The 15686-nt window shown below is 41.3% G+C and overlaps 1 protein-coding gene across 1 annotated transcript in view; it reads left to right on the top strand.

Moving 5' to 3' along the window:
- UGT8 (UDP glycosyltransferase 8) overlaps nt 1-15686 on the top strand; it is a 77179-nt gene that overhangs the window by 50690 nt on the left and 10803 nt on the right. The window contains exon 3 of the mRNA XM_090036655.1: nt 12404-12546. Within this exon, the coding sequence (XP_089892781.1) occupies nt 12404-12546 (143 nt within the window). The remainder of the gene's footprint in view (nt 1-12403; nt 12547-15686) is intronic.

Raw genomic sequence — 15686 nt, 5'->3', positions numbered from 1 at the left:
CTCTTTAAACCAGTTAGTCTAAAGTGCTGCCCTGTCTTACCTTCTGCTTGACTGCAGACAAGGCTCATACCACCTCTCTGCCTTTAGTGTACTGTCTGTTGCCTATCACAGGGATGCCCAAGTGACAGCCCATGAAGGGTTAAGATGCAGCCCTGGGCTTGTGCCTGGCCATAACCCCCCCTATCATTCTAGCAGCAACAGCAGTTTGAATCTTTAGGCTACTCTGCTCTCTTCCAAGTTCTGGTTTTTGTACCCATCTCAGGGAACAGTGTGGTACAGCATGTTGAGGCTGATGCCATGTGGCATGTGGTACAGCAATGGGGGCACCCAGTTGAGTGCGCAGTGCAGTGATGGGGAGGGGGGTGGGAGTGTCTACACAGGATCGTTGCAGGAGTGTAGAAGGCATCTTTATGGGCATGTGCTGCAGCAAGTGGGGGAGAGTTCAGGCATGCACTACAACTAGGGGTGTCAATGAGGCCTAAGTCCCAGAGTCCTGTGACTCCCACTAGTGTGGCCCACATGTGTGGCCCCCACTAGTGCCACCCATGGGTTCCCACCCACTTAAATATTGGATGGCTGTAGCCTATTGTAAAGACCTCTTATTGTTTCTTTGCACTCTCCTGTCTGTATCCACCTTTTATCTCTTGTCTTGCACACTAATGGCAAGCTATTTGGAGTAACGATCTATAAAACATGAATTACTTTGAATGTATAACAGCATAGAGAGGGGCATAACGTAAGACTGTAGACAGGTAGATGACAGTGGGAAGAGATGCATGGGAGTATAACACTGACATTCTTTAAAGCAGCAGTTGGCAGCGTTTCAGAGCTGTGGGCTGGAATAACCTGGCTCAGATGTGAGGTGTTCCAGGTTCCAACCCAGCTGCAGCCGCTCCTTTTTTCTGTCTACACTTCTCCCCAGCCCCAGCTGCAGCATGGGCTCAGCTTCCAACTACTTGGTGCTGGAGTAGCTCTTTGCCACCTGCATGGGCCTAGGCAAAGTCCTCCACTGGCAGAATGGTGCCACCCCCTCGCTGCACCACCAGCCACACACTGCTGAAGCCCCTGCAGGGTGTATGTTACTGACCCCTGCTTTAAAGAACTAAGCAGCACAGGCCTAAGCCTAACTAGGATCCATAAACTGGATGTTTCTTTACCTAGCGGGATGGTTTTGTTAGCTGTGTTCTGGAAACAGCCACTGCTCCTTATAAAATGTGGTAGCAGTTGCTTTTTAATAAAAGAGAAGAGGGTATTACAGCTCATTCTCTTTAGTCCATAGGCCAAAGGTTAAATCAGTATGTGGCAGATCTGTGGTCTATACCCTTCTCTGGCTGAAGAGATGTGCACTAGACCCTCTTACGTCTGGAAAAAATGCTTTAATCTCCTTGATGTAGATTCTTGAGGGGTTCAGGCACTCTTACTCCCTGCTGTTGAAGCTGCTCCGCTTTGCAGAAAAGAACTCGGAGCTCAATGGGCACGAGTAAGCACTTCCTTCAGTAAAGCTTAGGCCACTTCGATGGGAGATGTGCTGGTTTATCATGCCTCCTCCACAATCTGTTTCTGTATTTAATAGTAATACTTGAATAAAGTGCATAAACACTATACATTGTAAGACCAAATAAGAAAGAATTAGGAAGGATCTACTTAAATCCCTTTTTTGCATTTTTTAGGGAAAGCAGGAAATCTAGGACTTTCCAAGAAGACCAGGAAATACTCTTCCCACCTGAAATTGGCATGCAATCACCTGGCAGAGGGGGGAAAAGGAAAAAAAAAACCCTTTACTGGAGGCTCGCAGCAGCAAACAGGGAGCAAAGGAAAGTGCAGGAAACCTTCCCTTGCAGCATGGGGGCCCCAGGGAAAGTACAGGGTCTCCCAAGCAGACCTAGTGATTCAGCCAGTCGGCATGCTGATTAGCCCAATCCCTGGGCAGTTTGGGAGACCAGGAGGATTTAAAGCAACAGTGCATGCAGAGCTTTGGTGCTAAGCCAGTCTGGAGCTGTGGGAAATGTGGCTTTCCTCAGAGGGAGAGGGGAAATGGGAGCCAACTGTGCAGACCCAGGAAAGTTAAACTGAAGTGGCTCCTGTCCCACAGTCATCCCCGCTCCCGCTTTCAATCCTCCTCCACCTGCCACCAGCTACCAGAATTTTTTTTTCTCAAAAAAACCAAAAAGTGGTAGGGGTGAAGATAATACCAGGCTGTTGGCAGATGGGCAGAGTGAAGGGGGTGGGGTGGGACCTGCAACATTATTCAAGGTCCTGCAGTAACTGGAGTTACTGCACAGTAGCACCACAGAACGGCTTTTTTGTGATGCTGACTGTGCAGTAGTTCGTGACTACTACGCAGTAGCATTGTGTCATACTTCCCACCATGTGATCCTAGTGTGCAGTAGTTGAGGCCTACTGGGCAGTCAGAATCTCATGTAGACACAGCCTCCGAACACCATTTAAGTGGAAACAAGTTTGTGTTTGTCTACTCTGAAAACTAGGGATAATAGAATGGGAATAACAAACATGACACTACGGCCAATGAATCATTCTTGGCTAAGTTTCACAGAGCGCATCTACGCAAGAAGTGTACTGCAGTTGCCTAATTAGCTCCTTGCTAAACATCTCAGTTTATTCATGAAATGCACCAGTCACTCATGAAATCCTCCGCAGGTTGTTACTTGTACATGCAAGTATTGTCCCATGATGGAATTTTTTACTCCACAGTAATGCATGTGTAGGTGCTGACAGGACTGGCCAGGGCATGAAGTTGCTTCAGTATGCGTACTTGCCTGCTGGCTAGATTTGCACTAAAGCACCCTTGTTCCCCAACCAACCCCTCTGCAGCACATTGAGCCAGGTCACAGCAGCCCTGGGCTTGCAGGCCAACTCCACAAGTTCCATATCAGTCAGGGTGCTCCAACCTGGCTCAGTGTGCTGCAGTCGTGGGCACAAGTGTAAATGTGGCACCGGGGAGCAATAAACTCCGGCACAATATGTGCCAGAGTTTGCATTACATTAATATGCATGTGTAGATGCATCCAAAGAGACTTAAGTCCCACCAAATATACCACAGTTAGAGATGTGGAGGGCAGGAATTCAAACCTACAGGCTAAATGAAACCACCAGAGACCCTAGAAGGAAGCTGCTACCAATTCAAAGCATTAATACAATCAAAACTGCATCCTAAAAGAAGTGGAAAAAATTCTGCTGAGTCTGGAGGTCCTTTAGTCCTATAGAGAAGTCATTGGGTCTCCAGGCATATACTATAAAAGAGAAAAAGAGGTATACAGGGGAAACAGCTGAGACAACTTAGAGATACTGAAGTTTACAAAGGAAGAGATGAGAAGGAGACAAACCAGGGAATAGCTCCTGGGAGTACTTCCCAGGAAAATGCTTTCCCAGAAGCTTAAGTGGTTTTTTTATGTGTAATGAGTTAGTGTTTTAAGTGAATGACATACAGTCTTTTAAAATGCGATGCTGAGATTGGTTATCTAATATGGCTCTTGAAGAATGTCAGAACGTTTCATCTTGCCTCCCAGACCATGGTGCTCAATGTTTGGTGAGAATATTTCAGCTGGACAGGGGGAGGACAAGGGATTAGTGCTGGTTGCGCTGGTGGTTTCTGCCCAAGTGTATATGATCACTTGGGATTGACAGTTGTGTGTTCTCTAAAGTGCACTGAAATGAAAGAACTGAATTATCTAAAATGGAGAAAAGAAAGGAAGGTGGTAGCAAACTTCACTGTCAGATTGATTTGGCTGCAGAAATACAAGATGACCCAGCAGAACTAACAAAACAGCCTTAGCCTCACTGAAGTGAATGAGAAATTTGACTTGTCTTCAGTGGTGCCCAGATTTCACCCAGGGAATTTCCTTCTAGTCTGGTGAGGAAGGCAAGCAAAGAAACGTTCTGAAAAATATTAATATTTAGATCATGTGAGAGGAACTGCTGCTTTTATGAAAGTGACCTTTCTTTCCTGTTTGGTAGTATATCATGGCCATTTACTGTTTAAAATATTCCTATTTTATAAAGCAAGCATGTAGTATCAAGTAAGGGAAAACATACCAGAGGCATGTGCCCAAGTATAAAACCAGCCCAATAAATTGTATTCTCAGATGCTTAGAGATGGGATGCAACTTTACATTTAACAAGTGCACATGTAAATAAAATAGCAATACTACCACTAAAACCTTCAGTAAACATTGTTCTGTTGAATCAGTGTGATTACTTGTGTGACTAAGGTTTTTGTGAAAAGTAGCTCAGTATTTGCACTTTACTTCAGTAATTTTATACAAAACTTTTTATAAATGTATTGACCAGTGTGATCAATACTGGTCCGGGATCAAAACTCCAAAGTGAGGAAGTTTCTGAAGTGTGCTGGATTTCCAGCTCAGCCAAGTGTGATATGGATAAAGTACTATTGTCTTTTTTTCACATGCTAAGTTCATATTATAACTGCTAAATTGCACATCTTACACTATATACTAAAAAGAAAGTAATAAATAATATTGTTGTGCAGCATTATTCAGTAAATGTTAGCAGAGCATCAAACAGATTATTAACAGATTTAACTTGCATCCTTAAAGGTATGTTAATACCGATTGTTTGGACTTAATTTCTGCTCTTAAATAAAGAAGATGTACTGGAAAGAACTATAAGAAGGAAATGTGGAGGTAATAAGCTATTGGAGTCTATAAACTGACTTTGCAAGGAGAGTGTGAATTTCCTGCTCTTCACTGCAGTGTTTGTTCCTTCTAGTCACTATCTTCACAAAATATTGTAGCAGTGCCCAGGTATTCCAGGGAGGATTAAAACAATGTTGTGCCAGGTGTAGTGATCATTGGGTTCATTAAATACAGACATGCAATGAATGAGAAGAACTATACAACAAACTATAATAAAGGAGCACTAGGCAAACTATTATGTTTATATTACTATGCTTAGGGAATCCTGAAGGATTTACCATCTGTAAGACTTTTGGATCGGGAAAGAGAAAAATATTTAAACAGCAATGCCAGTTGTAGTATTTGCTGTTACAAGGTGTGTGCACAGAGTATGGCATTTCTGTTGCTTAGTATCAGTAAAGTGTACACACCACGTCAGAGTCCCTCATATATATGCTTTTGTTCTGTGTACACTCATCATAATGGCATTGAGATGAAAAAGGGAAGTAGAAAGGGTGCTGACTTGTAGCAGCCATGTTAAAGAACCCTGGACAGATAGGATTAAACTGTACAAGAGATGTAGAGTCCTTGTGTTTTTTCCAGTCTATTTCTGCACAAAGTACAGTAAAATCTGCACTATGTGGCATTTAACTAACTGGAAATTCTGTTAACTGGAATTTCCATCTGGCCGGCCAGGGACAGGAAGAGGCGGGGAATGGGGGAAGTTTGCATGTGGCAGCAGCTGCCGTCATCCCCTCCCACCTGACTCTGTGTGCAGCTTCCACTGCCACCCACCACCCACGTGCAGCTACCACCACACCCCTTCCTTCTCCCTCCTCTGCGGCAGATTTTCAGATAACCAGAATTTTTTACATAACTGGCAATCTCCTTACCCTGGGCATACCAGATAAGTAAGATTTTACTGTACAGGTTTCCTTCACTTCACACGGGTTCTGTATGTGTGAATTTGCTCTTATGCAGTGACCCTTTTTATACCAAAAATTAGTTATATGCAACGTAAAATCACTTTTATGTGATCAGTGTGGTGGAAGCCCACAGTCAGCCACTTTGTGTGGTGTGGTGTGGGAGTGACGTGCACCAAAATATAGTCTCCTTCGTGGATCTGTGCACCTTGCTCGTTGTCCACAACACATGTTTCTGGAGTTGCCATCCCCATTACGGTAACATTCACCACCACCCTGTGCTTGTGTGTACTGTCTGCTGTTGGTGAGTACTAAAACTGTCTTGTAGAAGTGGTAGAAATGGACCTGGTACAAGTTATGGTTTCAGTATGATTTGAGTCTGTGCTTTTAATACCCCCTTTATTCTCTATCCTGATGACATTGTTCTCAGGCTTTTTTTGGAATTTTGTTTAGCCAGCAACTCTTCTCTTTCTAACACATGGAGACATTTTTTTTCCTGTGACTCTGAAGGAAGTCAGCTGATAAAACTTGCCAAGAATACTGTGATGGCATTTTCATCAGTTACATAAACCTTATTTCCCCATAGTCAACTAAAAGGTTCAAGTTTTGCTGTGTCTTTTTGTCATTTAACCACCATGGCAACTAGGTAGATGACCTGTAAAGAAGAAAAACCGTCTGTAACATTCCAAGTGAAAACTAATACTTTATATTTAAGATGTTTATTGTATATCCCAGATCAAACACTGGCATCAATCAATAAAGAATTTTCCTGTACTTCATTCCTTTTCTTTATAGAATGACCAATTGACCTTATTATAAGTGTTCTGCTATATATAACAAAAAAATAGGACGGGCCACTTAAAGGCTCTTCTATGTCCATCTGGAGGGCTTTTTCTTACCATGAATTTAAAAGGGTTTCTGTACTTGGTTCCATTAAACCAACAAGACAAATTCAGTGTATGTTCAAATACCAGACATCTTTTAGAGCTGCTTTTCTATTAGTAATTACTTCAAACCAATTAAACCAGATTAAAAACCTATTGAAGCCAATTAAAACTCACAGTGAGTTCAGTAGACCCAGTATTTCTCTCTACCTCTGGGTACATATAAGCCTTTTATGCCGTTTTTCTTGTAGGTAAATCATTCCTAGACTTGTACTTAATGGTTGATTTGGCTGGCAACCATTCTGACATCCACTGTTCTGAACAGCATTGGGAAAACTAATTCAGATTTGTATCGTAGCCAATGAGCAATAGGCGCGATATTGCTAGTTGAAAACTTTTCTTTCTTTGATGTGCATCGCTGGTAACTGTATTTCAAAAGTAGCAGATATTGTTTAATATATTATCAAATACCATTTTAGCTATTGAAATATTGTAAATTATAAATGGTTTGTTATGGCTTTAAAATATATATAAGGTGAAGACTTCAGTAAGTGCCATAAAATACAAAGGCTTGTACAATAAGCTGATAGGATCATAGGAAAGTAGGCTGGAAGGACCTCATGAGATCACCTAGTCTAGCCCCTGCTCAAGGCAAGATCATCTCTCACTAAGTCATTCTCATTAGGTGCTTGTCTAACTTACTGTAGAGTAGTTCCAGGAATGGAGAGTCTGCAGCTTTTCTAGCTAGTCTGTTCCAGCACTTGACCACCTTTATGCTCAGAAAACTCTTGCTAAACTCCAACCTAAATTTCCTCTGCTCTATTTTGAGGCCATTACTCCTAGCTACAGAGAAAAGTCTTTATCTTCTTGATAATCACCCTTCAGGTATTTGAAGACTGTTACCAGGTCCCTGCTTAATCTTCTCTTCTCCAGATTAAATAACTCTAGCTCTTCAGCCTAAGTATGCTTCCCAGGTGTCTAATCTTTTTTGTTGCTCTCTACTGAACTCTTTCCATATCTTGTCCATATCTTTCTTGAAGTGTGGAGCCCAAAACTGGTCACAGTACTTCAGGTGAGGTTTCCAAGACGTGGCTAGACAAAGCCTTGGCTGGGATGACCTATTTGGGGATAGTCTTGCTTTGAGCAGGGGTTGGACAAGATGACCTCCTGAGATCCCTTCCAACCCTAATTTTCTATGATTCTATGATTATGACTCACTACTGCTGAATAGAGAGGAAGAATCATTTCCCTTAATTTTCAAGTGAGGTTGCAACCCAGTATGCTGTTAATACAACCAAGTATGCTGTTTGTTTGTTTGTTTTTGTTTAGGTTTTAGTTTGTTTTGGGTTTTTTTTTCCCCTTTCTTTTGCAATAAGAGTACACTGTTGGCTCATATTCAGCTTATGGTCCACTGTAACCCTTGGGTCCTTCTCTGCAGTACTGCAACCTAGCCAATCATAGAATCAATGAGTGGGAAGGGACCTAGACAGATCGTCTAGTCCGACCCCCTGCCATGGGCAGGAAGGAGCACTGGAGGTTGCAGGGGTCATAAGACCCCAGCCAGGTGCCTATCCAGTCTTCTCTTGAAGATTTCCAGGCAAGGTGAGAGCACCACCTCTCTGGGAAGCATATTCTGGCTCTGGCCACCCTTACCGTGAAGTAGTTCTTCCTAATATCTAACCTAAACCTATCCTCCCTCAGCTTGTGGCCATTGTTCCTAGTGACTCCAAGGGGGGCCCTGGTGAACAGGCTTTCCCCGAGTCCCTGCTGCTGGCCCCTAATAAGGTTGTAGGCATCCACAAGATCCCCCTCTCAGTCTCTTCTTGAGGAGACTGAAGAGATTCAGGTCCCCCAGCCTCTCCTCATAGGGCTGGCCACGGAGGCCCCCAACCATATGAGTAGCCCTCCTCTGGACCCTCTCCAGGTTCTCCACGTCCTTGTTGAAGTGCGGCACCCAGAACTGGACATAGTACTCCAGCTGCGGCCTGACCAGCGCCGCATAGAGGGGGAGCAAGACCTCTCTGGACCTGTTAGTGATGCCCCTGTTGATGTATGACAGGGTGCAGTTGGCTCTGCCTATTGCTTTGTCCCATTGGCAACTCATATTCATCCTGGAGTCAATCCTGACTCCAAAATCCCTCTCATTTCCCAATCAGTATTTGTGCATGCAGTTATTCCATCCCAGCTGCAGGACTTTTCACGTGCCCTTGTTGAATTATTGATTTTGAATCATTTCTTTAGTTTATCCAGGTCCTACTGGATCCTAGTCCTACCCTCCAGCATATCTGCAGCTCAGCCCAACTTAGTGTCATCTGCAAATCTGCTAAATGTGCACTCAGTCCCATTGTCCAAACCATTAATAAATGTTACCCTCAGTCCATTTTCCTTGTACTCAGTTCAGTTACAAAGTAGCTACAGCTTACAGTTTTTCTGGAAAGTGAAAGCAAAACTGTCTTCCTAAGAAAATGAATAATTAGCATTCTGTATATAATGATAATAGTAGTAGTAATGCGAATTGTAATTACACTAAGTGATTATCCGTAGTGACAGCAAATTGAGTTTGTAATACATAGCTGGCCTATTTGCTGAGACTGTAACTATGTGGAGAAATTAGAGAAGGTCCAGAGGCAAAATGATAAAGGGCTTGAAAAGCAAGTTATATAAAGAGAGGCATAAGGAGCTAGGAAAGTTCAGCACTCAGAAAAGGTCCTTAAGAGGGCATATTATAGCAGACTTCAGATACTTGAAGGACTGCCATAAAGGTGAGGGAAAACTCCTTCTCTCTCTTGCTGTGGAGAGGAAGACACTGACCAGTGGCTTGACGTTTCATCAAAGAAAATTTAAATTGGATATCTGGAAAAACTTCTTCATTGTTATAATAGTGAGGCTGTGGAAAAGACTGCCTAGGGAAGTTGTGGACTCTCCATCACTGGAGGTGCTCAAGAACAGGTTGGACAGCCACTAGCCAGGGATGATCTAGGTGTGTACCTATGGCTATTCTCTATTATGGGTATTTCTAGTGTTTCTGGGCTTTGCTGGTTGCCCCTGTGCCCCTCTTTCTGCTACATGGGTAAGGGTGTTTTTAGGCCCACTTCAGTGGCATTGGGTATTGGCTACATCTAAGGCTGGGCATTTTGATTGGGGTGTGCCACTGCTCATGCTGAGACCATAGCCAGGGTCTTGTCCCTCTGCTCAGGGTCAGACTGATTGCTGTATTTGGGGTCAGGAAGGAATTTTATTCCATGGTCAAATTGGTATGGACTGTGGGGGGTTTGTCTTTCTTTCAGTGTGGAGCATGGCTTTTTACCTAGGATCTCTAGTGAATATATTGACAACATTTTATAGAAGCAGGATATTGCCTGCTGCTGTTCCCCTGCTTTACCTGTGGCAGGTTAGGGTGTTAGGTCTGTGTTGTGTCAGGATTGATGGTAATCTTATTTAAAGTTTAGATTATAGATTGCATAGGATGATTTGGATAGGGATGCTCCTGCCTCAGGCAGGGGGTTGGACTAGATAGTCTCTGGAAGTCCCTTCTGGCCCTGCTTTCTATGATTTTATGTTTTTAACTAAAATAGTTTTAAAATGTAAATGTCTCTTCTTTTGGGAGGGTGAATGTACCAGTGTTAAACAGATCTGTCTTATTCCTGCTAGGCTCACTTTCCTTCACAAACAAAATAAGCTATTGCATGGTCAGAGAAGGTGAATTTTAATTTGTTGTTGTTCCTTTGGTTGACTAATGAAGGTGCTCAATATTTCCTGGGCGGCTAAGCCATGCTCCTTTCTTTACCATCACCACCTCTTTCAGGAATGGTGGGGAGGGCTTTGTATTGATACCTGGAGAGACTTTTTGTTTTAAGGAAGCCCTGAACATGTCTGCATGGCACATTTACTGCAGAGCTGCCTAATTAGCTCCACAGTAAAGTCTTCATGTTTACATATGTGGCCCTATTATGCTGCAGTAAGCTAATGAACTCCACTGTAGGTTACTACTTGTAAATACAAGTACTGTCCTGTCGCAGAGTACTTTTCTGCATAGCAACACATGTGTCAACATTAACAGGGCTGGCTGGGGCAGGAGGATGCTTCAGTGTGAGGGCTGCCTGCTGGCTAGCCCTGCACTGAAGCACCCTCATGCTTCATCCAGCCCCTCTGCAGCATGATGAGCTGAGACGGAGCAGCCCCGGTCTGACAAGCCGACCCCTGGGTCCCCTGCGAGCCAGGGCATCTCCAGTTCAACTCAACATGCTGCAGACCCAGGCACACATGTAAACACAGTGCCCAGGAGGAACAAACTCTGGCACAATATACACTAGAGTTTATCGCTTCACATTAATTTCACGTGTAGATGTGTCCACTGTTTCCTACAATGCTCAAAGGCAAATGCTGGCTTAGGCTTTATCAGCAGTACAGAGTTTTGCTGGCTATGTCAATTAGAAGCATGAAAAAATTACTCCCTAGCCTGTGTAGCTAAACCAACAAAACTCCTGGTATAGACACAACTGTATCAAGAGAACAGAACTTTAATTAGCTTAGCCTTTGTTGGTTGGGAAGGGAGGGGATAGCAGAAAACTACTTCTCTTGAGTTTTCACTAGGGACCTCTGCTGGCACAGATAAGCCCACAACCTGGAAATTAATTAGCGGAGTAATCAGGCTCAGTACTAAAAGAAATATCCTTGTCTGTACTGCAGTTTATCGGTAAACAGTTAAAGATTGGTGGTGGGTTTACTTTGTAATCTATTAGTCATGTACCCTATAACTTGTTTTGTAACGTACAGCATATATCCTGTGTCATACACAGGGGATCTGCAGAATTAATAGCTTGTACTACAAACAAGGTGAATCTAAAAAAACACTTATTAACCAGTTCTTAACTAAGCTTCCACTGTCTCCATTGGTACATTGCTTATTATAGGTGTGTATATCAAAAGAAGTTTTTGAAAGTGTTATCACGAAGGGGTTTCTATTTACAGAATATTTATAGCAAGTAAAGGAACAGTAGTAAAACACATTAAGTATAATAACACTGGCTGTTTATTTGCCTAGGGAGCCATATTTTATGTAATACATACTTTGATGAAAGAACTGCAGAAATTTGGAGATTTGGTCTCTCCCTGTCAACACCACCAGTTTTCAGGATAAAATTCTGACTCCATTGAATCAAAGGAAGCTTTGCTTTGATTTAAGTTAAGTTAGGATTTTCTATTGGTTTGGGATCTAAAGGCAGGAAGTTTGTTTTTGGAGAGTGCTATTTTATAATATTGTTAATTTGTTTTCTTGGAAGTTATGCAGTTATGTGAATAAGATGAAGAATCTTTCACGTTGTTTGATTATCTCTGGAGATTACCATAAACAAAACCTCTTGTATAATGAAACTTGTCCTTGTACAGTACTATTAATTTCTTCTTATAAATGTTGTTCAGCCCCTTTCCCCAAATCTCTAGTTCCTTGTGTAGATGCACTTGTAGTACTATAGTAAAAAAAACAAACACACTTCTCTAAAGTTCCTTTTTTTATTTCACTGAGGTCAAATACCAAACCTCTGATTTTGAGATTTCATTAATACATTTTATGCATCTTACTCATGTGCATACAGATAGATTACCTATCCATTTCTAGTCAAACCCAAGTCTTTTACAGGGATATGTATATATTTGTTGATTCTGACCAAATAGGAAAGAATCATTTCACTTGTTAAACAGACTGTTAAGTAAGAAGTTTATACCCAACCTCAGAAGAAATGTAATAGTCTTGGTATAAATTATGTTATCTGAATCCCCAGCTCATTATATCTCTTAACTTATAAAACTGAAATGCTTTTTGGGGCTTGGATTATCCAGTAGTGCAGTGACCAAAAAGAGTTTTTAGTATTTAGTGGTAATTTTAGTTCTATTCTAAATCACATTTATGCTTTATGGTGCTGACTATAAATTTCTGATTTAACAGGACCTCCAAAGCTGGGTGAATGGTGCTAATGAAAATGGCTTTGTCCTTGTCTCATTTGGAGCTGGAGTGAAATATTTGTCAGAAGATATAGCAAATAAGTTAGCGCAAGCCCTGGCAAGATTGCCTCAGAGAGTTATTTGGAGGTAAGCTGTACAACATCTTATGGATTTGAGGTAAACTTGAAGAATAGTCACTTTCTACTGAGTTGGGTTGGTTTTGGAGACTAATCAAATATAGGACACAATGGGCACATCTATGTCACTATGGAGATGATGTTACTGTGCCGTGATTTAGTACTTCCAAAGGATAGTAACACTCCATGCTGCACTGTACGTGCATTGTATGTCCAGTGCAGTTATTTTTAATAGCTACTTTGCCATAGCGGTTCACTATTCTAGGGGAGCTTGTCATTATGGTGAAGTAGCTGCTGGTCACATGTAGATGCCTGCAGATGCTACATCACCATAGCACATTGCTATGGCATTGTGGTATCACATGTAGATGCACCCAAAATCTAGATGCCCCAGGTATCAGGAAGAATCTTAAGGGCAGACGCTGCTCCAACACACTATAACTACAGTGCATCAGAACAGACTCCTTTAATCGAGTCTACTGGAGTGTGGTGATTACTGTACTCCAGAACCATCTTGCGTCTTATGTATCAGTGTCCCAAAATTTAAAAAGTGGTGGCAGTGGCACTTGAACTAAATTTGTCAAACAAGCTTTAGTTCAAATGCCCCTGCCAGCATTTGGAAGCACGGGGATGCTGATACACAAGACGCTGAGGCGCTTTAAATAGAGCTGCTTTGAGAGCTGCTCTAATTAAAGTGCCACCTCTCGTACCTCCCCTCCTACCTCTTAAAACTGCCTTTATAACTTTTTTCATTAAAGGGTTAGTTTTTCCTTCTATTTTTTACTTTTTCGTAGAAAATAGAATTACTGCAGTGTCTTTGTGGCAAGGAAGGGCAGCAATTTCCTGGCAAAGCATAATAAGGTTATATACTTGCACAGTTATCAAGACAAGAATAACATGACAGACTGTGAGAAAAGGAGGAAGGAAAGGAGTTTATGTGAGGATATAGTACTTTGGATTTTTAATCATTTTTGCTGGCCAGAGATTTCATACTAGAAAGTGAGAATGACATTCTATTGATTTCACCTTGGTGAGGAACCAGGGAAACAAACATTACAGAACAGAGAAAGGACTATCATAAAAGTTATTTCAGATAGGAATTCTACCTCCACTCAGCAATTTTTTCATCTGCTTACTATTCCTCAGTTTTTTTATCTACCCATTTTCCCCTTTACTGCCCATCTTAGCTCTGTGTCACTTTACTCCGTTATCAAGTCTCTTACTTGTCTGCACCTTCTTGCATGTGTTTCCTTTCTTCCTTGTCTCATTCTAGTCTGTAAAACACCATGGAAGAAAGCCATGGTCTCTTCTAGCTTTCACTTATGTGCAGTCCTTAACAGGAACATTACACAGATGTAGAGATTTTTTTTCTAAACAAGCATCTGACTGGGAAAGTTAGGAATGTTTCACGTCTTAAACTGATCCAGAAGCATTCATCTTGCTTAGCTTGCTTGGTAATAATAGATTTGAAGGTTGGAGAGTGTGGGGAATTCTGCTTTACATCTTAAAAAATAAATAAATAAAAAAGAAAGGAAAAAAGAAAGGAAAAAACCCTTATCTTCTGGTTTGAGTTTATGGACCCACCCTTTTTCTAGGTGTCATCATGTTTAAATTAATTAGCCACTCAACAGCAGGCAGCAATGTAAGTAACATGTTAGGACAGGAAAAGCACTACAAAAATTTGCTGAGTCTTTTTTTCTATTGAGTCTGTTCAGAATGGGAGACATCACCTTATTTAAATTTTATTGAATTGTCTTTCCCCAGGCAATCCTACTCCTACTGTCATAGCAAAAGAACATTTCCACTGTAGTTAAGTACATTTTATTATTATTGCCATTCAGCAATAAGCACAGTGATCCAGTGTGTTGTCCCCCCTCCCCATTCTTTTTTTTTTTTTTTCTATAATGGCTTTATTAACATTTCCGTATTAGAAGCAAAAATCTAAGGTTGTTATATCTAGAAGTCTGCTAAAGGTTGTCTTAATTTTAGAAAAAAAGTCTCATTTTGGAAAATGTAAGCCCACTTTTAGATAGCCAAGTCTGACTATAGCACTGCAAAAACTGAAGACATATTTTTAAAGAACAAATGTGTACAATAAATGTGTACTGTTTATTGCCAATATAGCCATATATTCATGTAAGGTAAGAGGTACATAGCTTGACAGTGAAAGCTAATATCAGGAAACCACTTGGTCACTCTTTTCCAGAAAGAGAAGAGTTCCAGAACTGTACAGCTCACTTGTGTTTCTGTCTTTTATTCTAGTCCTCATGCATAAAAGATGAAAGAAAAGAGGGAAGTTCATATTGCAGTGCTTCTTACCCATAGAAAAGAAAGGTTCTTTTTGCTTAGATCATCTGTGTAGAGCTTTGATCCTGCTCTATAATATATATTGCAGAATCACTTTGATTCTGTGGCCTGGGTGTAAACCAGTTTTATCTTCGAATGACTTTGTCTACCAGCTCTCACAAACGATTTTGACATGTCCTGGTAGCAAACCCATGACATAAACCATACTACATTGGTCTTTTCTATTCCTTGTGACTATTTTCATTCTTAGTAGTCTGAAGAGTTGAGAATGAATCCATTTAATTAATGCAGCATATCAAGAAAGGTCAAACAATGTCTTACAATAAAGCATGCCAGAAAATTGGCTAGCATTAACCAGGGCCTCAACAATTACTCTGTAAGGATCCAAAGATACTGGATATTCACCAAGGAATTCTCATATAATCTGCTAACTTCATTAAACCGGGACCATTGGCTCCTTTTACTACTTTTTTTCAAGGGTGGGGGGGTGGTTCTCTTAATTTCACCCATCTAATATATTTTGGTTTTACCACACTTTCCCAGAAACTCTGCTGTAGAATAATCTTCACTCTGGTGGTATTAGAACAATTCCTAATTTTGTTCCACTCAGTTTATTTTAAACATACAGAACTTTTGCTGATCCATTTCAACAGGGCCAGATGGAGAGCTATAATATAGATGATTAACACTTACAAATTGGCTTTCATGTAGAAAGATAAACTAGATTCATTCCTATACCAAAGAAATGCAACAATACTTGAGGCAAAAGATAACGATACTGTACAATAGCTTAGGATACAATGTGAACAAATTTTTTGTGATCCTCTCCATCACATTCACAAC

This window comes from Crocodylus siamensis, chromosome 2, assembly GCF_052110815.1.
Source record: "Crocodylus siamensis isolate JL-2025a chromosome 2, ASM5211081v1, whole genome shotgun sequence".
Classification (NCBI taxonomy): Eukaryota; Metazoa; Chordata; order Crocodylia; family Crocodylidae; genus Crocodylus; species Crocodylus siamensis.
Note: the sequence above shows the minus strand (reverse complement) of the source record. Positions and strands in the feature narration are given on the sequence as shown.